Raw genomic sequence first — 26,551 nt, forward strand, 5'->3', positions numbered from 1 at the left:
GAGTCCCGCGGGAGACTTTTTCTTACGTCATGAAATTATTTTTTGTCGTCTGCTATTGTGTCTTACATAAGTTTCATCCATCGAATGTTGCGTAACAATGCTTCTAATTTAAAATATAAATAAACTATAAATAACTTTTAAATAAAGTTTGCATTGCAAACATGCTGAAAGTTAATTCTATACACAGATTAACCAAGAACATATTAATAAAGCGTGGATTTAAAACGGTATGAGAACTATATACATTTTTATCAGGATTTTTTCGCTAAGCCTTGGCCCATATTTAATATCAATTAAGAGAATAACTTTAATTTTTAACAGAGTATCGCGAAACAAATTAATAGGGAATATAGAGCAGTTAATCAGCTATTAAAACGATCTTTTCCCGCGCATAATGCGCAAATATTGCGTAAGATATATGAAATTTTTTAGTTTATTTGGCAGGAATGCATGCATCATAAGTTTATAAGATATGTTCCATAAGTATGTCACTACCTATACTTCGTAATGCTAGAGGCTTAATGAGAGCTAGTTCAAGTACGACGCGAGAATTGACTACACTCGGTTTTGCAGTCCATCCTCCTATTTAGTCTGTACTAAGCCTTTGATAGCGCCTCATCAGGCGTCACTTTACGAGAAGCTATGACGTTTCACCTACGTCACTTCACGACAAGCTCTCATTAACGAGTGACACACTTATGGAACATATCTTATAAACTTATGATGCATGCAATTAAGTTTCAATTTATATGCATAGATTTGGATAGAACTAATTTACTAAGATGCCTTCATACATCTTGCCAACGATTTAATAACGAAAAAGATAAAAAAGATGATGATAAGAAAAAGAAGGAGGAAGATGGTACAAATAGACTAAAATAATTATTATTTCCAAACAGTCTTACCTGTAACTTGATTAAACTTTTAATCAATCAGAATCTAAGGCCTCTTTGGTCTATAAGGGGGCAATATGGATGCTTAGCGCTTACATATTTATCACCCTAATGTCCCTACTATTCCCGAGAAGTAACCAACCAGATGTTCTACGCTATATATCATGGAATGAATTTTACGCTCATATGCTATCGAGAGGGGAAGTTGAAGAATTGGTAGTTAAACCCGAACTTGACCTAGTTACAATTTATGTTTATGATGATGCTATAATTAAAGGCAAAAGGGTATGTCTTCCTCAAAACGTTAAAAGTTAAATAAAAAATAAACCAAAGCTAATTATATAGACAGAGTATAAAACTTATCACATGAATATTGTTGACGTTGATAAATTTGAGGAAAAATTACGTCAAGCTGAAAAAATGCTGGGAGTTCCCAGTGAAAAGGGTGTACCAGTCATATATGAAAGAAATCAAGAGAGTACTTGGTTACTTCTTGTTTCTTTACTGGCTGTATCTCTAATGATTCTTTTAATGTTTCGTACCGGGCAAATTAAAACCCCCCAGTCAATGGATTTCTTTGTAAGACAAGTGTTAAAGGGAGGGTGAAGTAGAAAATCAAGTGATTTTTTATCGATTCTTCTACCAATTTTAAGACCAGTCTGCATAGTGAAACATTCAGGAAATACCAGCTCCGAATGATTTTAAAATTCAAATTAGGTTCAGATTTTGAGGATAATTTTAAACAAGGACTGCCGACCAATCGCGTAACGCCCTGCCTTTTTGTTAACAAAATTCTCGTGGCACGCTCCATGTCTCGCGCCACGATTGTCACGTCGCGCGCCTAATTTTATCAAATCTCGTGATAAATTTCATTCAACACGGAACGTGCCACGAGAATTTTGTTAACAAAAAGGCAGGGCGTTACGCGATTGGCCGGAGGACCTTTTTTAAAATTATCCTTAAAATCTGAACCTAATTTGAATTTTAAAATCATTCGGAATCGGAAGTATTTCCTGAATTTTTCACTATGCAGGCTGGTCTTATAATTAGTAGAAGAAACGATAAAAAATCACTTGATTTTCCACTTCACCCTCCCTTTAATTAATTTACCCCTTGACTATCCAATATCCCTAATTAATTTTTAAAATTAATTACTTTAAGTCGCAAATGGGTAGAGCAAAATTTACTATTGTCGATCCATTAACTGGTGCTGGAAAAGGTGTAAGATTCAGTGACGTTGCCGGCTTAAAAGAAGCCAAACAAGAAATAATGGAATTTGTTGATTATCTTAAGAAACCCGAAAAATATAAAGTATTAATTAATTAATTAATTTGTAGGCCTAATTGTAACCTAATAATTAATGACCCATACAGTTATTAGGGGCAAAAGTTCCCAAAGGTGTGCTTTTACTTGGCCCACCTGGTTGTGGAAAAACATTATTAGCAAAAGCAATTGCTACTGAAGCCCAAGTTCCATTTCTTGCCATGAATGGATCAGAATTCATTGAAATGATAGGAGGTTTATAAAAAAAAAACAACTTGAATTGAAAATTAAAATTAGCTTAATTATAATTAAATTTAAACACTTAATAAATACTTTAGGTTTGGGAGCGGCTAGAGTTAGGGATTTATTCAGAGAAGCCAAAAAAAGATCTCCGTGTATTATCTATGTTGATGAAATTGATGCCATAGGAAAACGACGTAGTGGGGGGTAACTTAAATTGTTAATTAAAAATAATTATAATTATATTAATTAATTAGTTTAATTTTGATATAGAAATACCGGGGGAGGTACAGGAGAAGAGGAACAAACTTTAAACCAACTTTTAGTTGAAATGGATGGTATGGCTACTAAAGAGGGAGTTATTATGTTAGCTTCTACAAACAGAGCCGATACTTTAGATAAAGTAAAACATTAACTAACATTAAAGGGAGGGTGAAGTAGAAAATCAAGTGATTTTTTGTCGATTCTTTTACTAAATATAAGACCAGTCTGCGTAGTGAAACATTCAGGAAATACCAGCTCCGAATGATTTTAAAATTATTTCAAATTAGGTTCAGATTTTAAGGATAATTTTAAAGAAGGTCCTCCGACCAATTGCGTAACGCCCTGCCTTTTTATTAACAAAATTCTCGTGGCACGCTCCGTTTTGAATGAAATTTATCACGAGATTTGATAAAATTCGCGAGCGATGTGATAATCGTGGCGCGAGACACGGAACGTGCCACGAGAATTTTGTTAACAAAAAGGCTAGGCGTTACGCGATTGGTCGGCAGTCCTTATTTAAATTATCCTTAAAATCTGAACCTAATTTGAATTTTAAAATCATTCGGAGCTGGTATTTCCTGAATGTTTCACTATGCAGACTGGTCTTATAATTAGTTGAAGAATCGATAAAAAATCACTTGATTTTCTACTTCACCCTCCCTTTAAACAATAATTAAACTAATCAGAACTTTGATTAAACAGGCGTTACTTCGACCTGGACGTTTTGATCGACATATTTTAATCGATCTACCGAATATGATTGAAAGAAAAGAAATATTTGAGAAACATTTGAAAGGAATTAGTTTAGAAATGAGTCCAAATTATTATTCAGCTAGATTAGCTACTTTAACCCCTGGATTTAGCGGTAATTAAATCAAATTAACTTAATTAATTACAACGCGTTAATTAAATAAATAAATCCCTTTTAAAGGAGCTGATATTGCAAATGTTTGTAATGAAGCTGCCTTACACGCTGCTAGAAATAAGCAACATCAAGTTACGGGGGATAATTTGGAATACGCTGTTGAAAGAGTTGTCGGAGGTTAATTTAATTTAATTTAATTTAACTTCCAATTAAACTTGATTAATAATTAAATTAATGTTTTAGGTACGGAGAAAAGGAGTAACGTTATGTCTCCCGAAGAGAAAAAAGTTGTGGCTTATCACGAATGTGGTCACGCGTTAGTAGGGTGGATGTTAGAACATACCGATGCCTTAATGAAAGTTTCAATTGTCCCTAGAACCACAAATGTCTTGGGTTTCGCGCAATATTTACCATCGGATAAAAAATTATACACTAAAGAACAAGTTAGACGTCATTAATCAATTCTAATTAGATTTAAATAACTTATAATACGAATTTAATTTATTTAAATTTTAGCTCTTTGATAGAATGTGTATGGCTATGGGTGGACGTGTAGCCGAATCATTAACTTTTAATCGCGTTACAACTGGTACTAATTCTATTAATTTAATTTTAATATAATCAAAAGTGGATGAGAGGAAAAGTATGAAAATGGCCAAAAGTCGCGAGTCATCAGAGTTTCGCCGTAGTTGACCGTTATATTGGCGTAGCTATACTGGGCCTGTTCACTCCCTTAAAATAGGTCTTGTGTTAATTCGCGGTTACGCGGTTACAGTCGTCTGCTATTGTGTATGCTAGAACTTCCTCGATTTGTGTTTGTAGTCAGGACAGAGTAGCTGGTAAGGTTTTAAAAGGTATTTGAAGGTATAATTTGGATTTGTGTAAGGTTATCGAAGCAATAGATGAGCGCGTAAAACTAGATACGTTTAAAACAAATCTCGGTAATTTAGCGCCAGCAGCTTGCGTCGTGATGCGCGTGATCGAGTTTGCTATGGTTAAACCAAGGAGGATAAATGTCTGAACTACTTTCAGTCGCGAGTTTGCAAGTCCATCAGTCACTAGTAAATTAAATAGTTATTGGCGAAACTTTGATGTCCGCGTTTTTTAACACAGGCTCTATGGCCATTGTCATACTTTCCCTATCATCCGCATTTGATATAATTAAAACTAACTTTATTTAACTAACTAACTAGGTGCGGAGGATGACTTAAAAAGAGTTACAAAAATGGCATACGCCCAAATAAAACAATTTGGAATGGACCCAGTTGTCGGGACACTGTCCTTCCCTACTGATGAAGAAATGGGAGGTAGAGGTTTTGTTGGTAGAAAACCCTACAGTCGATTGTTAGCCAATACAATGGACGAAGTAATTAAAATAATTAATTGTCTTAAATAAATTAATTAAATAAACTTAATTTTTAGCGTGCGAGGCTTTTAATAGCTCAAGCTTATATGGCTACTGAACGCGTCATCAAAGATAATAAGCAAAAATTGGCATTAGTAAGCCAGTACTAATAATCTTAATTAATTAAGTGTTAATTATTATTGATAATTAATTATGTTTATAGTTGGCGGAAGCTTTGATTAAAAAGGAAGTACTAAACTATGATGATATTGAAAAACTTATTGGACCCTCTCCTTATGGAACAAAACGAACTATTGAATCAATTGATTGGGGTCCAGTTGAAGGCAACGCTGATATTAAATCCGAGAACCAAACACCACCCCCACCTCCCAACACCCCTTCACCTCCGGAGGTCACTCAAATTACAGCCTAACCATATATAGATACAATAAATAATTATCATAAATTATTTTGTAGTTTACATTACATTTGATTGAAAAATAAAATATTAATTAGTAGTACTTAATTTTGAAGTTAAGTTATTAATTAAGTTGAATCGCGGTAACGGGGACAGACATCATTGCAGATTGCATGAGGTGTAGCGTTATAGCATAAGAAAATAATATATAGCTCCCCATAAGTATGAAACTCTCCATTTAAGACATGTAAACAGCATTTTCTTCCATTGAAATTTGTAAAAAGTTTCTAATGCCACCTATTAAGAGTTTTTGGCGTGAAAAGATGAAATATTTGTTTAGAAAATTTTCAAATTTTATATTGTAATTAAATAGTTAAAGGTCTAGAAGTTATTATTATGATAATTATAACTGATTAAGTACATGTCAAAATTATCATAATAAATTAATAGATGGCGCGAGATTTTGACGAACGAGGCTAGCGCCTACACTGGTACGAGGTATGGAGTATCTTGTGTCTCTACGGGCCCATCGTGCCTTTCGCGGACACCTCAGGTGGCGGCGGTGGTTTCGCCCCCCCCCCTTTTTACTCGTAGTACCAAAACTTCTCCCACGGGGCGTATAAGCGTACGCGCGCCAAATTTGGGAGCAAATGCTGTAGTATGAAAATGTACTACGTTTCATACTTATAGGGAGCTATATACTATTTTCTTATGGTTATAGTTTATAAACGGGAGATAGAATTGTCTTCTAGGCTTTGGTAGTGCTCTAAAGTTAAACTGAATTATGATACGAGCCTTGAGATCCGCTATCCCGAGTGGTAAGTACTTAGGACACCCTATCCTTTGGACTAATCCCATTGATTATGCTTTAAACACGCATTCTGGGACCTAGGTAGATGTAATTGTTTACCTATACTTAAGGGGGAGGCCATTTTCATCAATCAAAACGATTTGTTTACCCATCCTAAGTTCTCAAACTTGACGCCCATTCCATAAAAAAAATCTCAGAAAACTTTTAAACTTCTTGTACCCGCCTACCGAACCAAAGGCATCAACCCTTGAGGGTTTGACAGGCAACTAAGCAAGAAATAGCTTGACACACTTCTCCTTTTTGTCATTGCAATAAGTATAAGACCACTTGGAAAAACGTTTAGCTCCTCAAAGGCTTTTATAGCCCAACGTAAGAAATATGATACGGTTTGTCGTATTTGACGTAAGTACTTGGGTTTGCAGTCTTAGTTGAAGTAAGTAATCATGGAGCCATGATGGTTCTTAATTTTTTTAGAACCATCCATGGGTTTTAGTCAATGAAACTAATGATGGAGTCAAATTACAAGGAGAGTTCAAATGTTTTTTCGATTATCTTATTCGTTCGCTAAATTTAAGGTAATTTTAAGTTAATCGTGATTAAATATAGTTGAAAATTAATCGTTATTTTAAAGCTGGGAACTCAAAGTACCCGAGTTTCCCGGTGGGGGTACTGAGATATCTCCCGGTATATGGACTGGCGCTATGGGAATGATATCTCAGAATGTAAGGAGTAAATACATAAAATAATGATTGAATATTGAGGAGGTAAAGGGGTTAAACAATTTCTAGAAAGCTGACGTAATATTTCAACCATTTGGAGTTGATGCGAAAAGATTTACCGTGGCCGATTTCACGTCATCATTTGCCTCGACGCACTACTCTATTCTATCAACCGTCAACAGAAATACCCAAGATTCTATGTTTTTCTCTTTGGACAGCGTTCATTTAGAAGTATAAGCCTAATTTAGCTATTACTGTATTTAACCATAATTTGGGTTTACAACAGGTGTGGTTGGTACTCGGGGCATTTCTTATTTCTCTATCTCTCATCTTCTATTGGACCGATCACATCGAAAATTGCATAAGCCTTGGACGACAAGGATTTGACCTTCAACGCGATAACTTTAAATTTTTTAAATATCTTTATGTTTTCAGCGCAGTTTTAATACTAAAGGGTATTAAATAGAAATACACGCTTACAATAACCTGCCTAACCATAAAAAAATAGCTGTAGATGGCTGCCAATCACGTACCTTGGGTCGACACTTGTTGATTTTCTCTTGGTCCTATGGCGTGGTAATCTTTGTGGCGGCCATTTCAAGTTCAATCGTGTCACGTCTGACAATGGCCGTTGATGATGACAGAATAGACCATTTAAGTCATATCATTAGATACCCAACGTTAACCCCGATTGCGGTGGAGGACACGGTGGCTTTAGAGTACATCAGGGTGGGTAGGTCACGCGATTGAAATATGGCGGCTTCCTAAGCCTTGGTTTCAATTTTCAGAAATCGACGGACGAAAACTTACAACAACTATGGAACCAAATTTTGAAAAATGGCGGCCAGGTTTCGGTTAAAGCTTTCGATGGCGAACCCGTAGTAAAGAAAGTAATAGACGGAAGAGCCGTACTAATTTCGAATGTCGAAATTTTGATCGATATCGCGAAAAGTCACTGCACCGAGGCCCATTTTCATTTGGCTAAAGAAGGGTTTCTTTCCGTTTTCGTTACCATGATGATCAACCGCGCATTACCGCCTGCCTTCAAAGAGCAAATGAACTTGCGGTAATAGGCCTTATTCCTGATCAACGCCACCGAGGTGTAGCGGCGACTTTTGGAACTATAATAATACGGTAGCCAATTACAGGTGGCGCTGGAGTAGATGGACTCTGATGGAGATGTTATTTTCTCTGTTTTGATTATTACAGCTTCAACTTCAAAAAACACGTTTTAAATAATTATTATTAACCGAATAATCTCCAAATAGACCAAAATCGAATGAAAACTTACTCCAAAAGTCTTATTTCATAATATTAGACAGAATAAGAAAGGTGAAATCAACTTTTAATACTTTTGAAACCATATCGCTTGTTAAGCCTTGGCTATTCACATGATTCAAAATAGAGAAAATAACAGATCTCCATCAGAGTCCATCGGCTCCAGCGCCACCTGTAATTGGCTACCGTATTATTATAGTTCCAAAAGTCGCCGAAACGCCTCGGTGGCGTTGATCAGGAATAAGGCCAATTGACAGAAAATGCCATAAGGGGCTGGAAATAAGCTTTAATTTTTTGCAGTGTTTTACATTACACCGATGTCGGACTAATGGCACGTGCGTGGGATCCCCCTCTTCTGGAAAACAAAACCTGCGTCGCAGACTCAACAGCCAATGACGGCATCGCTTTGCGTTTCAGGGACCTATCCGTCAGTTTTCGCCTATGGTTAATTGGGTTCATGACGTCATTTGGTCTAATTGTAATCGAAAGCGTGTATAACGTAATAAAAATCGAAAACCAGCCATCCCGACGTCAAATTTTGGCGAAAAATCGCGTACAAATGATGTAAATAATTAGGCCTAATTAAGATTAATAATAAAATACACCATTTCCACGTGAGCTGCATCATTGAGAAAGTTTTAATTTTACGTGAGCTTATAGATTTTTTTCTCCGTCTCTCTCCTTTTCATTTCATCAGGTACAAATTGTATATAGAAATAACTTATTTGTCAATAAAATTTGTCAAACATAAAATTCGTCTTAAAATTACATTTCATTCTTTACGCGTTAGCCGTACGCGTTCAAAACACGTACGTGCGAGTGATTTAACAGTTGTTATAAGATGGGGGAAAAGGAGAGAATAAAAATAGTATTTGAAAGTGCGTATAACATTTTGCGAGATATACAATAATAAAAGGGTTAATAAATACCCCATGATAGTTAAATGTTTACATCGTAAACACGGTAATTAATTTTTGGTTTTGCTTCATACACTAAAAACACTAACAATAATTAACAAACTATAGTGCGGCTTATTGTAATGATAAAAGTTCGAATTTGCATAGGTTCTAAAACAATGACAAAGTCATCTTTGGTCGGTAGTTGGTTTTGACTTTGTTGTAAAGCCGGTTCGTCTGATAAAAACCCTGTCGAATTGTTATTTGAAACGCCTGGCCCGTTGTCAATTGCATTTTCTACGATTTTTTCCCCAAACAATTCGTGTTAAAATGGTCTATTTAGGCCTAATAAATAATACAGAACATAATACCATACCTTCTATACTCCTGGGAAGTCTGGTAGGACTGCTTCCATCAACACTAGCGTCGGATTGAGGAGTTTCCTGACGGTTCCATTTCAACTTTTCGATTGTGTCCGCGTATTGGTGGGCTGAGAGAGTCGTTTCCCTAACGGATTCGATTGAAAACGGACAGAAAAGATTCTGGAAAAGACATTAGATTCGCGATTATTTCATTTCAACTCGGGGCGCAAACATTAATACCTTACCCTTAAGGAAATTTGAGCCGATTTGGAAAAGATTGGGTCCTCATTCGCCTCGTAAATATGCTCGAATCTGACTAGAATCTCCACGTAATTGAGCATTTCAAGTGTCAAAAGATGGACATTGTCCGGTAAATTCCCGCTCAGAAACGAAAACTGTAAACAGAACCCATTGTTTACCTTGAAGACGCGAAAAGAAAATAGGCAAAAAAACATACGTGCAGATGAGGTTCGTCCGAGTTGTAAATGGATTCATTCAATGTCCTGAAGATTAGATCGGGTTCGTGGTAAAGTTCTTTACTCAGTTCCCTGATGTACCTGGCGCTTTCTTGAACGGGTCCAAAGGTAACCCAATGTCTACCGCGAGCTACTAATCCCTTCCCGTCTAACCCGAGTTCGTTTAAGGGTTCATCAACACCATAGCCATCGTCGTAAAGGATTCTTCTATGAACCATAACTTCCAGGGATCCATCAACAATACTGGAACCGCCTTGAGCACGATCGGGGAAAACTGTCAACTGTTCATCAGCGACTGGATCGCGAATGTATATCCAGCCAGTCAGGGGGTAGTAATTTCCCGCTACTGGTTCCAGCATTGAGTAATTCCAGTTGCGACGGTAATTGCGACTGTATAGAGTTATAATTAAGACGCGACACTTATTAGATGGCAGATATATCTTACACTCTTTTGATGGTTTCCCTGCTATTGGCGTCCGTGTAAAAGGTTCCGTTTGTGACTAGTCCCGTTTCGAATCGGCTAATTACTTCCTTACCACTGTAATCCCTATTAAAATGTAATTAAGAACAGAGTTAGACTTACCCAGTCTTATAACAGGTTCAGGTATACTGCAGCCTCGCTTACTTGGTAGGAATTGGTCCCACGACCCAATCGAATTCGAGGTAAGGTTTCCCTTTGTACAACCTAATAACCTGACTAATCCAGTTGCCGAAATCTTGCCGAATTTCTTGTACAAGATCACCCTAAATACGCCGTGCAACTCCATTAGATAACAAAAAAAAATCAATAAAGATAAGGATTAAGTTACATTAACTAAAGTGGCGTTAACCCTTGTCGAAACCGGAAGTGGGGACTCGAACAACGGATTGAAAGAGTAGGCTCCGGAAGCTTTCTCATTCTGAAAGCCCGGTTGCGACGTGTAATAGTGATAATTCTGCTTTAGATCCCTCTCTTGTCCGTTGACAACCACTTTTTCTAACAGTCCCGTCACGCTATTAACTTTGGCTTTTATAAACTGGAAATAGGTAAAATTAGCGCGCCAAAAACCTTAACCCTACTTTGGTCTATTTTTAATAATTACTTCGTTTTCAATGACTAGATAAGTTTCGAGGTTATTCGATTGTTCCGATCTCGTTACGATGCTTTCTCTGTCAGACGCAGGCGCGTAGTCTTGCAAGCGTCGAACTGTATAAGTCGTGGCCCCCAAAGCTGGTATAGTCGCGAGAAAAACCAATTCGAATCTCGCGGGACTAACCCTTTCGGGAATTCGTTCCACGGTTTGACTTATTGGAACGATCTAACCAATGGAATTAGACCATCGTCCAAAGAGGCAAAATGTTTCATAAGTACTTACTTGTATATTCACTAGAAATTCACGACGATCCCGAACCTCGTAGGCTTCACCCGTTACAGGTAGACGGACGTAAGAGGTTATGGGACGTGACAAAGAGTTATAGGCTATCACTTGAAACTGAAGAAAGATGGTTTGGTTAAAGGTCGTGTTGAAGCAAAGCGCGGGTTCAGCGGGTCCCCTACAAGGCGACTTTCCCCCTGTACTCCAGTTTTGGCTTGGCAAAGGCTAGTGGGCGGGATTTACAAGTGCACTTAATAATCCCGCCCACAAATGTCTCCTGCCTTCGCCAAGCCAAAACTGGAGTTTGTAAGGAAAGTCAACTTGTAGGGGACCCGCTGGACCAGCGCTTTGCTTTAAGGTCAAAAGGTGATGGTATTTCTTTACCAAAGGCTGCGTTTCGGTGAAAGAACATTCAGTTTGATTTAAAAGGTTACAAAAATAGAGATCTCTAACGTCAGTCGCGTTTGAGACGTGTCTACTAAAGGCGGTTTTGACTTCTTTCTGACATTCGTTAATGCCATGCGCTAAAGACACGGCGTAATCATGGGCCACGTGAAGTTTTTCCGTCCCACTACAACCAATTAAATTTTAATATATCAATTACTTAAATTAAAATAATCTAGCGCCTAGTTCTTTCCTTTAAGAATTAAACTAATTAAACCTACGTTAAGGCATCATGATGTTGCATCACTCCTACAGCTGATTCTATTTGGTAATAAAAGTTAAAATACTTATAAAACAACCCCCGCTAATAAACAAGTCAAAATATTTACGCAAAGAAAATATGTTTGCTGTAGGCATGCTGCCAAATGTTGTTATTTGTTTGCAAGTCTAAAGAAAAATAGTTGTTCTTTTGTTTATATATTTTAAGACATTTTAAAATTATGAAAGTTTAAACCTGCAAAAAGGCTGACGCTCGGCGTCCGTAAAACTTAGACGTCGGTCGACTGGTAAAATAACCTGTCCAATAAGAATTGGCTTCAGACGCGTACGGGAAGAAGTCATCGTCTTCCGTATGCCAAGAGACCTTCGCGGAGTTAAGGGCTTTCAAATAGCACGAGGGTGTTGAAAAGAATATGTTTACGTCGCTACCATTGCCTTGCTGTTTGTGTAATATTACACCAATTAGCGTTAGAGGAAACTTAAACCTTATTATCATTGACATACCAATGAATTTATTCTTGACATAAGTTGCTCAAGATTACGGTACCATTTACCGGCATGACGGTAATAAAAATCCATACCCATTGTAATGATTGTATGATTGGTTTTATATTGTTTGGCCTAATTGTATAGTTTAAATTGAGTTATTAAGCCTAAATGTCTAAATTCTAATAAAACCTACTTGTTCTTTAACTAAATGTATAAAATCGTAGGCTTTCTGTAGAGAATTTTGATCCTACAAAAACAACAACCACGTGTTTATAAACAGCTAGCTCCCGGCGCATAAAATTAATTAAGCTTACGGTGATTTCTTCATCCCAACAATTAATATCGTAACAAAACCCTTTAGGTGGCCAATAAACATTGGGTAAAACCCCGGTAAAAAGTTCGGTAGAGGCACCCAAGGTGGGACTTCCTCTCCATATAAACTCCATCCTCTTTGTTTTTCTTCTGTATTCAATGTCTTGGTAGTCAATTCGGCCCAAAAACAAACCGTCAAAACCCATCTAACCAATATAACACTCGCGTTAGTCTTAAGGATAACTCTACCGGTCCGAAATTGACAAAACTAACTTGACTGAAAAGAGAGGCTTGTTGCCTGGAGTGACCAAAAGGGTCAACTTGCCAGACAGCTTTGGGATGAGAGCATTGTCCGAACGTATCATTTAAGAAACGCATTCCCAGCGTCATTTGGTCAACAATGGAGGAATAATGCGTCACGGCTTCATCATTCATGACCCAACCGCCACCCACAAACTCTAACCGACCTTTGAATGGAAATTTTTATGAGTCACTTCGGATGGGTCAATGGTTATAACCGCGTCATTTACCGGAATTGACCAGGTCAGTTACTCTTTTCTTCATTTCGGGGTCCTGTTCTTCCCACCATTTATGAAAAAAGGCCGACTCAACGTAAACAAATCGACGATTAGGGTCTTGGTTCAAGTGAAATATGACCGAATGAATTATATCTCTGACGTCTAAAAGGTCATTTAGTTTAACCCCGAGTTCAATTATGATGATTGCTTAGTAAACTCACAAGCTCTGTAGTATTGTTCCACGGTTAAAACCCAACCAACGTCATCGTGCGTGTGACAAACAATATGGACGTTTAACATGCCAGGTTTACCAGGATTGCAAGCCTGAGATTTTTGAACAATTACAAATTGTATACTCGAAGACTTAAAATCACTAAATTCAGTTGTGACTTAATTAAAGCTACTTCATAACGAATTCTTAATTATACTGACTATAAAAGGTTTTTCGTTTAATTAATTTTAAATTCTGTTGACTGTTTAACAATCTATTAGTTTGAATCCGCGGCCATCTTGCAAGATGGCGGACAGAATAAGTAATCAAAACGCGATAACTTATACATATTAAAGTAGGCCTAACTTCCAAATGAAAGTCCGTTAACATTTGCTAATAATATTGGTTCATTTAAAAATAACCCTTAAGACAAAAAATTTCTAGACTCACGTCATAGCCACACTTATTCTGGGCACTCTCATCTTGTTCTTTGGTTACGGTTGCTGTCAGAACAACTAGAAGAGTGGCGTAGATCAAAACTGTTAATGGTCCCTTCATTTCCGACTTGTCTCGATGTTGTTGTTTTTTTCCTCGACTTGGTTAGGTAACTTTAATTTCCGATGGAGTGGAGAGGTTTTCCTCGGGTTCGGGTGTTTTGAAGTGTCGGAGTTTTACCTTTCACATTTTCTGTGGAAATCCAATTTGAGGGACACGGTTCACCAACCCACTCTCTCTCCTTCAGATCTCGGGTATCTTCCGGCGAAGAACAATAGAGCGAAAAGAACACCCTCGTAAGACGAACACCGCGTGACGAACCGATGATATCCGGGCTGAGATAAGATTGTATAAAAAAATTAAATAGGTATATACAATATTCTTTCTAAAAAAATTATATTATGCAATTATGAGACCGTGATTTCCTAAATTAACGGTTATCGCGTTGGAAAACAGAGGCAATTATAACCGGGTTAAGAAACAATTGATTTTAAATGTATAATTGTCATAGCGTAGAAATGTATAAGAAAGAATTTTTCTAACTTTTCATTATTAACTAGTAAAATTATTAACTGAAATAAACTATTGATAATCAAAGTATTTGTTACTATATCTAGCACTCGTCTTCAAATATATATAATTTAGGCCCATCTGAAGTTTGATGAGCAGGAGAAAAAACATAAAAGGGTACTGAGGCTGGGAAGAATCATGCTACATAACTAAAGTATTAAGGGGATACAGAGTGTCATCCTTCTTCTATTATCCCCTTCTGATACTAGTTATATTTTGCCAGCTGTTAGAGCGTTAGAGTTTTCTTAATATAATCAGAGTTTAAATTTACAAATTAAATTATTTCTGTTAAAATTATTTTTAATATTCACGTATTAATTCCATAAACTCACATTAGATATAATCGCTTATAACAATGGATTGAAGAAGAAGAGTATAATCATTATCAGTAATCGAGATTTCATTTTAAAAATTTAAACACAGCTTATCATTAGGTGAGTTTAACCGAAAGTGAGATAAGGATGGTTTTTTCCGGTATATTTTTTTAAATTATTGCTAGCTAAATTTAGGGCAAAAGTGATGTTTTTCTACTTATTTTTTTGTAACTGTACTAGCCGAGAAATTCGTGAATTTGTCGCCATGCCAGTAACTTTTTAAGCTTTTTTTAAGTCCCCCCTATTGGTGGTTGGTTGTCGTGAATATGGAATTTTAACTGCAAAGCGAGATTTAGTTAACATTTTTTCCACACATTCGCCCCCGCAAATCCAAAAGTCTTGTGTAAATACCCTAAAAACTTTTACCACCCCGAGTTTGCAAACGTAAGCGCAAAGAGAAACCGAAATGTAATACATTTAAATATGTTTTTCCATAATCGTAAAAATTTAAACTGTATCTTTTAAAGGAAGGAAGGAAGACCCGTCACTAGAATTTTACTTCCTTTTAATTGAAAAAAGCGTTTAAAATTATTTAAATTGGAAGACACCAGAAATTAACTTGTCTATTAGTCAGAACATAGGAATCATATGTGGCAACATTTCTATACATAGTTTCATAAGTTCATAAGATATGTTCCTTCCATAAGTTTTTCACTGGTTACAAACTGGAGCTTGTCATGAAGTGAATGAGATAGGTCATAGATTCGAGGTAAAGCGACGCCTGGTGAGTCAAATGCTTATTAATGCAGACTAAATAGGAAGATAGAAGTCCTGCAAAACCGAGTGTAGTCAATTCTCGCGTCGTTTTCGAAATAGTTAAGTCTCTAGTATTATGAAGTATAGGAAGTGTCATACTTATGGAACATATCTTATAAACTTACGACAGTTTTCAGACGAGGAGGATTCATACCATTTACACAAGGAGGCAAGGCTTCAGGTGTTACACAAGGAGGCCTGACTCACTGGTGAAGTCAAATTCCAGGCCTCCTTGTGTAAATGTAGAGAAAATAATTTCCACGAAAAGAAAAAACTTAACGGCATTTAAGTCTCCCTTTAAACAAATATTACATCACCATCAAGCAAAATTTTAAATAAAAATTAGTTCTCACTGCTCGTTTTCACCACCCAGTAGCGTATGAAGAACTTGGTAGCTCTGTAAACAGGAGGACCACGGGCGAGGCTTTAACGCAGTCAGTGTGTGCGTATATCCCTTTTAAAGGACACTAACCAAGTACTTTCCAACACTCATTTTGAAATAACTCCTCGAAATAAAAATGCACTAGGGACGGAAACTGACGGTTCTGTTCTGCTTATGAAAAAGGGGCGAGCTTTTGTTCGAAATTTATGGATTATGGCCCAGGAAAAAAAAAAAAAAGATGGGTAGTATTTGAAAGAATTTTTCTAGACTATTGTGCCGACTATAAACATTCATAAAGGCATAACAGCGGAATGTGTTATTTTCCCATAGATTATCATCCTGTCGAAGGTGGGTGAATGCCATTACTACCATAGTTCATCCCGCCTTCGAAATTCAGTTAAAAGAAAGGTAAGATACATAATTTGGGGAGTATATCTTTAGAACCATACTGAGGTATTTCTACACTGCAAACTCTGTGCGATTTGAAACAGTTTATTTACAGGGCTTCATATTTTAGGGTCATGAATTTACTAAAATATGTCTAAGAATATTAACTGGAATAGAAAAATTTGGAGAAAGAGTGGTATGGAAATGTGCTATCATTAAAAACATGAATTGACAAACAAGCTTGCATCTACGATTACGGAACAGATGTTACAAACTAGGGTAGTAAGAATTTAGAAGAAACCTTCGGCTTAAGTCTTTGCTTCATCAAGAAGTGATATTAGGGAGAAGGTATAAATTTGCCCCATTTATAATCTAGCTTTATCTCCAGTCCAAAAGACGTAGGTCCGGAGTTAATTCCCGCCTCTAAATTACAACCAGCATCTCATTGATTCTTGAAAACTCACGTCAGCGCGACGCGAATGACGAAAATTACGTATTTTCCGACTCAGGAGAGGCGAAATAGCCCGGCCTCCTTTTACGTCCCCCCTGGTATTTTGAAAGGGGGACTGGGAGTATGGCGCGCGAATATTTGGGTATCTTATACCTTCTCCCTAGGAAACTAGATATCACTTCTTGGCTTCACTAAAAGTTGCAACCATGCATAAACAAACAAAACAACTGCAATATTCATTTTACTCTTGAAAAAATTCATAATTCTGGTCCAACCGATCGAATCTCGGGGAACAAAATTGCGCGTGGCAATGTTAAATTTAGACTATAACCGATTACAGTGGGATGTCCGGTCACGTGGTTGGCCATTGGTCGTTGCGAAAAGAAAAAAAGGAGCGTGACCACCTTCCATCAATATGTCCATGGAGAAATATGGGTGGAGTAGGTGTCCCTCCTGCCAGCGTAGTAAAAAAAATAAACTTTCTAAAGCGTTCTGGATCCAATAAGAATTTCTGGTAGTTTTTATATTTATATACATATAAAATAAAACGCTTTTATTGATTTGACATTTCCGTAAAAAACCGAATAGGGCAAAGAAAAAGAGTTCCTAATAGATGTTCGTCTATCTCCCTTTTGAAAACGCGAAATTTTATGAAAACCCGGTAGTAAATTACATACTAAGGTTCAGGTTCAGGGGGTAAATAAACTTTAACGTTTTTTGGGTATCCGATAAAGAGAGAGTGAAATGTGAACAGTGAAACTGTTTTGTATTTAATTATCCAAATAAGACTTAAAATTCCCAGGTCAATTCGAAAGGTATGTACATGAATAATTTATCAAATGATGCGTTGTTATGGAACGTCAAATTAGGAATCTGATCAATACTAAAACTGTGTCTTTGCAAGACCAAGAAGTGATATCTAGTTTATTAGGGAGAAGGTATAAGATGTCTTAGTATTCGCGCTCCATAGTCCCAGTCCCCCTTTCAAAATATAAGGGGGGACGTAAAAGGAGTCCGGGATATTTCGCTACACTCTCCTCAGTCGGAAAATACGCAATTTTCGTCATTGGCGTCGCGCTGACGTGAGTTTTCAAGAAGAAATGAGATGCTGGCTGGTTGTAATTTAGAGGCGGTGGTTAACTCCGGACCTACTATACGTTTGGACTGGAGATAAAGCTGGAAATGTGGCGGCGAATTTATAACTTCTTCCTTATAAACTAGATATCACTTCTTGGTCTTTGAAAACCAAAACAGAGTGAGAGATAGAGACTCTTCCTTATTCATGGACCAATTTAGATGTCTTATTATAAAATCTATGTAATCATCGTAAATATTAGTTAAGTGAACATACTCTCCCACGCTTAGTAAAGTCTGGGCCGGGGAGGAAGGCTTGCAAGCCTACATTTTAAGGTATGTTGTAATTGTAATTTTACACAAGGTCAAACTGAAGTTTCCCTTTGTTAGAGATGCTAAAGTGGCTAAACGGTAGTGGAAAAATGCCAAATTATGCGATTTTATTACTTATTTTCCGTAAAAAATGACTTTATAACTTGTTACCAAGAAGCGATACCTAGTTTACTAGGGAGAAGTTTATAAGGTGTCTAAGTATTCGCGCGCCATAGTCCCGCAGTCCCCTTTCAAAATACAAGGGGAGACGTAAAAGGAGGCCGGGCTATTTGGCCTCTCCTCAGTCGGAAAATACGTAATTTTCGTCATTCGCGTCGAGCTGACGCGAGTTTTCAAGAAACAATGAGATGCTGGTTGTAATTTAGAGACGGGGATTAACTCCGGACCTACGTTTATATTGCAGATAAAGCTGGAAATGTGGCGAATTTATAACTTCTCCCTAGTAAACTAGATATCACCTCTTGGTGTTAGCGTATGCGAAAACTAACCTTCAAGCCTTGTGACACCTAGGAGGATGGAACTCGTTCCATCCTCCTAGGTGACACGTGCAGAGAGACGGGGAAGGAATTAGGTTTAAATAAATCTTAATTAAAAAGAGAGTATAATGAAAAGTAGGCCTACGCATTAAGCCTAATTTATGATTACGACATCTTTAGGAAAGAAAGATCCGTATATATAATTCGCAACAATTCAAGATTAAAATTGAAGTTAGGCCTAATTTATGTAAGAAGTTGGTATCCTGCTAAGCCTAATTCCCACGAATAAACCTTTCTTTTTCTCTATAACTCGAGTCTCGAGATTGCTAGCCTAAATTAAGACAGAGCCTTTCTCGAACACCTTTGACCTATTCTTAAAAGGGGCCTGGACTCTTAAAGAGGCTGTTGCGTCACAAGTACTGTACACCCTTCCGTAGTTGCGTGTTAGATAAAATGAAAAGTTGGGTCTAAGTTATGAGGGCCTACTACCTACTACAACAAGTAGTAGTATAATAATTCAAATCTATAGTAAAATGTACCGGTTTACCTCAGAAGAATCGATAGAGAAGTAAAGGTTCGTGGCATACGCCTAAACTATACAAGAGAAAGTATGGGTGAGAGAGAAAAATACAACGATTTTTAGTTAGCTAATGACCCGCATTCTAGTTCATTTCAAGATGAAACTTCTACACTGATAATTCAGTAAGAAATCGTGGGAAAATCTACAGTAATAGCATTCATACTTGTAGTAATCTTAACTTGGTATGGCGTAAGAAATGAATCCATACTACTTGACATTAGCACCTAAGGAGAGACAATGGCCTAATCATAATCCATAATGCTATCAAGTTAAATTGACCAGGAAGGTAGATTTGAATGAACTTGATGAACCGTTGCTACGCGATAAATCACAACACCACCGGCATCAATATATTTTTAAATAAGGGTCCAGTATAAAATTTAATTATTTCAATATTTTTCTCATTATGAGTTTTCGATATAATGAGACCTTGAAGTTGAAATTGACGGAGCGCCTGGGCTGGAGTTATGGATCATCAAAAGGAACGTTTAATTACTAAACTTAATTATGGTTATTTTATTTTTAATTGCGAAACCAAGGAGGAGGAATGAAGGGGAGAGGGTTAAAAGTCGATTAAATTTGTATATTAATGTGGTGTGGTGATCGAGTTCAACCTTAAGTTTATAGCAAGAAGCGATATCTAGTTTACTAGGGAGAAGGTATAAATTCGCCGCCACATTTCTAGCTTTATCTCCAGTCCAAACGTAGGTCCGGAGTTAATCCCCGCCTCTAAATTACAGCCAGCATCTCATTGGTTCTTGAAAACTCACGTCAGCACAACGTGAACGACTAAAATTTCGTATTTTCCGACTGAGGAGAGGCGAAATAGCCAGGCCTCCTTTTACCTCCCCCCTTGTATTTTGAAAGGGGGACTGGGACTATGGCGCGCGAATACTTAGGCATCTTATACCTTCTCCCTAATAAACTAGATATCGCTTCTTGTTTATAGATTATTTTTATATTTTTTTATAAAACCGTGTTGCAATTCAACTATAGAATATGGTTTTGTACTTTAAGAATTCTTCAAGTGAACAGGGCACGATTACTTGAGATAAGTGACATTTCAAATTGTGAATATCACAATTGTCAATGATAAAAATAATCTAAATTTTCCATAAAACTCATGTATATTTCTTTTCAATCCATGCGAAATTATACCAAAAAGAAAAAATAAAATAAATGAAAAACCAGTAGAGCAAATTTCTTACTGACGTCACTTCCGTTGTAAACCGCGTTTATGATTCGTGGCTTACTGATATTCCAATTTAATTATAAGTGTAATTTAATAATTATAATTACTGCGTGTTTTTTTTGTAATTTTTAAATAAATGGTCGAATTTTTTTTTAAAAAAAACCGAGGGGTTAGTTACTTTGTTCACAAAAATGCAATGATTTACGTATAAGAATTACACCACTGACATTTAGTCAGATTGAATTGGGAGCGTACAATGCTTTCAACATCGAAAAAATTGGAACAGATGTGAAAGCGTTAAAGCAAAGGTAAATCTAAACGAGATAGAAACTTCCACGTGGTCGTTAAAACAGAAAACTCACATTTAAATATTATACGTATACGTTTGTTTTATAACTTCAGTTAGAATATTTCGCGATTTCAAGGTTTTAAAACAATTAACTTTACATTAACTTGAGCGCAAACTTCTATACATTTAAGCGCAGAACGCAAGAACGCCAACGTCTAACGTCAAGGTATTTAATAAATACAGTCACTTTGAAAAAACATCCCAGGTTCACGTTTGCAATAACAACAGTCAAACCTTCAAAAACAACGTATTTTATGAACCATATAACACGGTGTGTTTTATTTATCCTTGATAATATAATATTTTCTCATAACTAAGTTACCGGGTCTGAACTCTGTTAGATCGTGGATTATCAATAATCAAATGGCACAATACTGGTATTGAATGTTATATTTTATAGAGTAAATACTACACGTGTGCTGTTTCTCTATACTGCAGAACGTAGATGCCATCTTTGACAGGGTCTGGGACGCATTTATTATTATTATTTTTTTTTTGGTCGTGTTTAGCGGTGCGTACCAACCTCAAGGGGTCAGGCGTGAAATAAATAATTAAAAACATGCACTAAGGGGATAACCATAAACGCGTGAATATGAATTCATTTAATTATCTCGTGAAATTGAATGTATAATAATGTGTAGAATTGTTTTTGACAAGTTCTTAAAGTGGAAGGCAATACTAAATTAATAGAAAGCTTTCAGTTGGAGGAGGTGCCATAATTTACTCTGCCATATATGAAGCTGAGACCACCCCCAATATGGCTACCAGAACAGCGGTAAGATTTTGGAGGGTGTGACGTACTACTATCCCATCTGCAAGCTCATCCGTAAACACTCTTAACTCGAAAATGGTAACCCTTAGAACAAAATTTCATAGAACGTTTTCGACTCAAAATTGTTTAAAGAACACCCCCTACTGACTGTCCTTTATAGAAAGACCCTGTATATCAATCATGTATAAAAACAAAGATATGATATGTCAACTAACTTAATAATTACAAGATAAAGCTTAGCAAATGAGAAGATATTTAATAATTTTGAGCGCTTGGAAACGTGGTGCTTTAGTTCAATATTCATAGAACGTTTTAGATTCAAAATTGTTCAAAGAACATCCCCTACTGACTGTCCTTCCCGGAAAGACCATGTATTACAAGTATAAATACAAAGATATGATATGTCAACTAACTTAATAATTACTAGATAAAGCTTAGCAAATGAGGAGATATTTAATAATTTTGAGAGCTTGAAAACGTGGTTGGTGCTTTAGTTCAATATTCATGGGGAAGTTGTTTTCAATCAAGAAACGAGGACTCTAGGTGACAGCTAACGAACGGGACAAGACAAATTTACCTACTTTGAGAGAGACGAGTGGTTTTGCTGAAGGTTCTTCAACAAGTAAAAATATACCTATATATCTAGTATACATTCGCGCGCACTATTTGACGGCAATATGGATTATACGGAAGCAGGTACTGGCATTATGTTTTCGAGTCACGAGGTACACTGGGGGTCCCAAGGTTACGAAATGAAGCTGATTTATCGATCTGAGAAGTCAAAATTATTGTATTCCTCTCTGCCTCTCTCTCTCTCTCCCTCTCTATTCCAAATTCAAGTCAACAATAAATATGTAGGTTAGTTATTACGAGGGGGACCTCATTCCAGAGATTTTTAACGATAATTTTTAGGGTCGAAGGTTGAAATTATTGATAGTTAAATTAGACCTAAATTATGTCAAAAATAAATTTATTTAGGGTAATTACCGTACCTTTTTCAGGTAGTTAATTACGATGAGGTAATGAGAAAAACAAGGTCAAAATTGGACCAAAATGAATAAGATCTATTGTTTTTATGTTTAGTTAGTTGTTATTTATTGTTTAAATACGTCACCAATAAATATACAAGTTGCAGTAAGCTAAGTATCTAGTCAAATTAGAACGAAATTAGAGCAAAATACAAATACTTCAAACTAAAGCTGCAATATCTCAGTTGTGACGTCAGTGCCTAGGTAAAACGTCACGGGCTTAGCTTTGGCAGTGGGCGGCCATGTTTGGTACCGCTTTAGTTCTATGGCCAAATATCATGGGTGACGTCACACTAAAGCTTCTGAAATAACTCTATAGAGCTATTTCAGTTGTGACGTCAGTGCCTAGGTAAAACGTCACGGGCTTAGCTTTGGCAGTGGGCGGCCATGTTTGGTACCGCTTTGGTTCTATGGGCAAATAGCAAGGGTGACGTCACACTAAAGCTTCTGAAATAACTCTATAGAGCTAGAACAATGCCTAGGTAAAACGTCACGGGCTTAGCTTTGGCAGTGGGTGGCCATGTTTGGTACCGCTTTGGTTCTATGGGTAAATATCATGGGTGACGCCTCTAAGATAGCCCTTCTATAGTGGGATAGTTGTACATTACAGTCAGAAATCATGATGTCACATTCAAAGCGCAATAAATTCATAAAAATATATTATGTTTTCAGTTAGTTTTATGACATCTCAATTCACCTTAAACCTTCATAAAAATAAAATGTTAAATTTTAAACGATATAACGTGAGACATTTTGTGACAATAGGCTATTATAATTTAGAGAACGTCTACAAGATCTGTCACGCGTATTTGATGCAAAAGCAATTGGCTGGTTAGTAGAGGCGTCGATGTAAATTTTTTTTTATTTCATTTTTCATTTAATGTAATAAATTTTTGAAGTCTGAATTCTTCCGGCGACTGAACAATGGGATAATAAATTCGACCTTCAATTTTTATTTTAAACTCATCTTCTATATTTTATTATTAAGGAAGAAATAGCGTGTTTTCTCGTTCATTAAATGGCGGCCGACTTGAATACAAAACCCCAGGAAATCGTCAATAATTTAACTTTGCCAAATTCGAAAATTAGACGTTAAAATTCATTAACCAATTATCTATCGACAAATTTTTTTTCCATCGATACCTAGGAGCATTAAATCAAAAGGAGTCCACAGTTTTTTTGCTGGATTTCTAGAGCTTTAATTAAATCAAAAGATTCAAATATTTCTTTACCTAAAGAGCCCTTTGATTAGAAAAAGTATTAAGGATTTCGCGATTTCTGTTGGAGGATTTTGGACTTAAAAAAAAAAAAATACAAAATCCTTACGGGATTTTATATGGAATTCTGATTACAGGGGTAATGGCAGCCCTCTGCCTTCGACTGTATTAAGCTCTATGGGGAAATAACATAGGGTGCCATTAGTCTATTCTTTTTTTTGCCGATTTGAAGTACCTACTCCTTTAAAAACATTTTCATTTCTCATGAGTTTTTTTTTTTTTTTAATAATTTTCCTAAATCGAAAGTGGTTTATTTTTTATAGCTCATTTAAGCGTAAAGTCTTTTAGATTAGTTTTGTATGAAGTGTGTATGGAATTTATCAATTTTAGTGAAAGTTTTCGTCATTCTGGAATTTGGTCTTATCCGTTGAATTTTTGTCCCTCTTCTTGGTTTAAAGACCACTTTTATTATTTTTTTTGTCAATGACACTTAAAAACATAACATAAAGCAACCACCACCCACAAAAGCTATGTTATAGTCATAACCGTAATCAATTTTCAATTAGCAAATAATTACGGTTGGTTTACATGCCAGGTATAATTACCGGTTTCTTTTGAACTTCTACAGACTCTAACACTAATTACTCAACTTAAAAACATTTACTGTTTCAATTTTAATTAAATTTTAATGTTTAAATTAACTTTTTTATATTATTAATTAAACTATGCATAATTAAAATTCTAATAGAACTGATAGCGCAGGAAATTTCAAGATAAATTATTTCCCAGATATGTTCAATAGATATCTGCAAAACGATATTGTCATATCTTCCCTTCTAGTTGGCCCTAGATACTGTATGGAATGACAAACACCTTTAACCCCTAATATCTCAAGTCACAGGTAGAACTTAGTTTTAAAATTGACCTTGATAACGACACAGACCTTTAAGATGTCTTTAATTAAAGAAATAATTATCTAAGTCAGTGAGGCTTAGCAAAATTATCACAATTGATCAGGACCCCAAAAAATTAAGAAGAAAAAACTGCATTAAAAACACAAACAACCATCCTGACCTTTAGTTGGCCACCATATACCAGTTTTACCAAAATAGGGGGGCTATTTCCACCTGTAACTATATACAATAACGGTTTTTGACGGACCGGTATCTCTCTGTGTCGGTCTGCCTTGAGCCGCTATGCCCTTGACAGTGCATGCAACGCATCCAAAACTCAACCTCAAAATCTAGGGTCGACTTGGGTGGTTTCAAAACAAACCCAAAGTAAAAAAAAAAACTCCGATACGCCCGCTGGGTGTGGGGGTACATAATAGGAGGCAAAACTCGGAAAACTACTATGGTAAGAACACGTTAAAAACATCCAAACTTACCCTCAAAATCCAATTTTTCTCTTCGAAAAATTCTGTAAAGATGAACCCACTAAATCCCTTCTGGGTCAAAGACAATGTTGTTAACTGACGGAACAGAAACGTTACTACAGGGGGGGGGGTGATAAACAAAGGTAGGAAACGTGTCCGGTCAAGGTTAGATTAAGTCCACTAGCACCGCGACAATCCTGGTAGACGAGCCTATTGTATCTGGCGTAACATGATGACAATGTAGGTAACTTTTGACTGCGTGCGATAACAAACAGTTCAGTAAAAACAACCGTACACGTTGTAGTTGCTCCGCTCTCCGAAACACAACACTAGCTCTCTATCCGCCTTGCCCACTCAACTAGTTACACTAGAATGAACGAAGTAGCGTCCGTACGACTACGAACGAATCGGAGAAACTCAAGGGAAACCTAGCGTTTTCCGAGCGTGAAAGACGTAGGAGCTGTGCTTTCTGCTTTGGCTGGTTCTCTAGATGCACTGTGGGGTAGAGGGGTGACCAAGGGTAACCCTCCCTCCCTTAGGTTTAACGTTAAGGCCACTCGACCGACGTAACATTTCTAAATCTGGACAGTTGTCAGTGGGAAAAGTATGTTATGGCCATACATAAATTTCATGGATGAGTATTTTAGATATAGTTTTACGAATTAGTCAAATGGAATACGAATAGAACAACACTTTTGGGTTAATTCCCAGGGTAGGACCCATAAAAGGGTTGGACTGCGAGTTGAGAAGGAGTAGATGTTGGGTTAGAAGGGTAGAGAAGTGTTATAAAGGGTTCTTGGCGTAAGTTATTGCTCAAATATTAACATAAGCATTCAATAGATAGTGCGCGTATATACAAGTGTTGCCAGTCAGTTGTGACGTGTATAAGTCAACCTTTATCTACAACAGATACTGAAAAGCGAGCTTGTAGTATTCTGTTCGATTCAGTAAATATAATTCAGTTCAAAATCTGAGAATGAGAAACTGTAATAACAAATTACTGGCAACACTGAAGAAGTTAAGTAACAGGGGGGAGGAAATATCTCTAGCCTCTTTTAGCGTTGATTGTCAAAATATTAACAAGACCATTGGTCAGACTTTACCAGAAATATTAGGCAAACAATACCGAAAACCTTTCAATTTCAGCATTAAAGTTGTTAAAAATCCTTCCACTTAGATGTAAAATTTGATACCACCGTTCCGTAGCGGTATAAGTAAAAACCGTAGTATCCTCCGAGTCTTCCTCGGAGTGCCATGGATTAACCTTTCTTATCTCGCGTAGAAGCCAAGAAGTTAGCCCATAACCGAAAAACCCTTTTATAATTTCTCTTAAAGTATGATAGGAAGAACTTACACTTCTAA

The 26,551-nt window shown here is 36.6% G+C and overlaps 3 protein-coding genes across 7 annotated transcripts; 2 read left to right on the forward strand and 1 right to left on the reverse strand.

Annotated features, from left to right (window-relative positions):
* The first annotated feature begins 47 nt into the window (after nt 1-47).
* Spg7 (SPG7 matrix AAA peptidase subunit, paraplegin) lies at nt 48-5,396 on the forward strand. Its single transcript, XM_089848522.1, has 16 exons — nt 48-227; nt 322-409; nt 758-862; nt 937-1,178; nt 1,239-1,472; nt 2,055-2,204; nt 2,267-2,411; nt 2,495-2,603; nt 2,670-2,799; nt 3,363-3,525; nt 3,592-3,702; nt 3,769-3,968; nt 4,042-4,114; nt 4,719-4,891; nt 4,948-5,025; nt 5,094-5,396. Exons 1-16 carry the CDS (start codon nt 162-164, stop codon nt 5,301-5,303), a joined length of 2,277 nt encoding a protein of 758 aa, XP_089704648.1. The 5' UTR covers nt 48-161; the 3' UTR covers nt 5,304-5,396.
* Nucleotides 5,397-5,492: 96 nt separating this feature from the next.
* Nucleotides 5,493-8,861, forward strand: LOC149651553 (putative glutamate receptor). 5 transcript variants are annotated; one of them, XM_089848524.1, is made up of 9 exons: nt 5,495-6,180; nt 6,258-6,501; nt 6,574-6,674; nt 6,731-6,821; nt 6,888-7,049; nt 7,105-7,273; nt 7,327-7,547; nt 7,607-7,884; nt 8,397-8,861. In XM_089848524.1, exons 2-9 carry the CDS (start codon nt 6,478-6,480, stop codon nt 8,662-8,664), a joined length of 1,314 nt encoding a protein of 437 aa, XP_089704650.1. In that variant the 5' UTR covers nt 5,495-6,180; nt 6,258-6,477; the 3' UTR covers nt 8,665-8,861. The 5 variants fall into 5 exon arrangements, with proteins under 5 accessions (XP_089704654.1, XP_089704650.1, XP_089704649.1 ...); XM_089848523.1 differs by having other exon boundaries at nt 5,495-6,106; nt 6,181-6,501; XM_089848526.1 differs by having other exon boundaries at nt 5,495-6,106; nt 6,210-6,501.
* LOC149651554 (lysosomal alpha-mannosidase-like) lies at nt 8,704-25,649 on the reverse strand. The gene is made up of 21 exons (XM_089848521.1): nt 25,202-25,649; nt 13,829-14,208; nt 13,389-13,491; nt 13,180-13,329; nt 12,923-13,116; nt 12,652-12,855; nt 12,531-12,584; nt 12,353-12,469; nt 12,084-12,287; nt 11,959-12,016; nt 11,851-11,890; nt 11,570-11,756; nt 11,186-11,302; nt 10,913-11,128; nt 10,640-10,846; nt 10,456-10,574; nt 10,276-10,377; nt 9,812-10,220; nt 9,600-9,749; nt 9,369-9,534; nt 8,704-9,289 (listed from the first exon to the last, which is right to left on the reverse strand). The coding sequence occupies exons 2-21, from the start codon at nt 13,934-13,936 to the stop codon at nt 9,108-9,110; spliced, it is 3,087 nt and encodes a 1,028-aa protein (XP_089704647.1). The 5' UTR covers nt 13,937-14,208; nt 25,202-25,649; the 3' UTR covers nt 8,704-9,107.
* Nucleotides 25,650-26,551: the final 902 nt, after the last annotated feature.

Source organism: Phalangium opilio, unplaced genomic scaffold (genome assembly GCF_054372755.1).
Source record: "Phalangium opilio isolate 3A_F unplaced genomic scaffold, DU_Popi_V2 ptg000082l_1, whole genome shotgun sequence".
In the NCBI taxonomy this organism is placed as follows: domain Eukaryota; kingdom Metazoa; phylum Arthropoda; class Arachnida; order Opiliones; family Phalangiidae; genus Phalangium; species Phalangium opilio.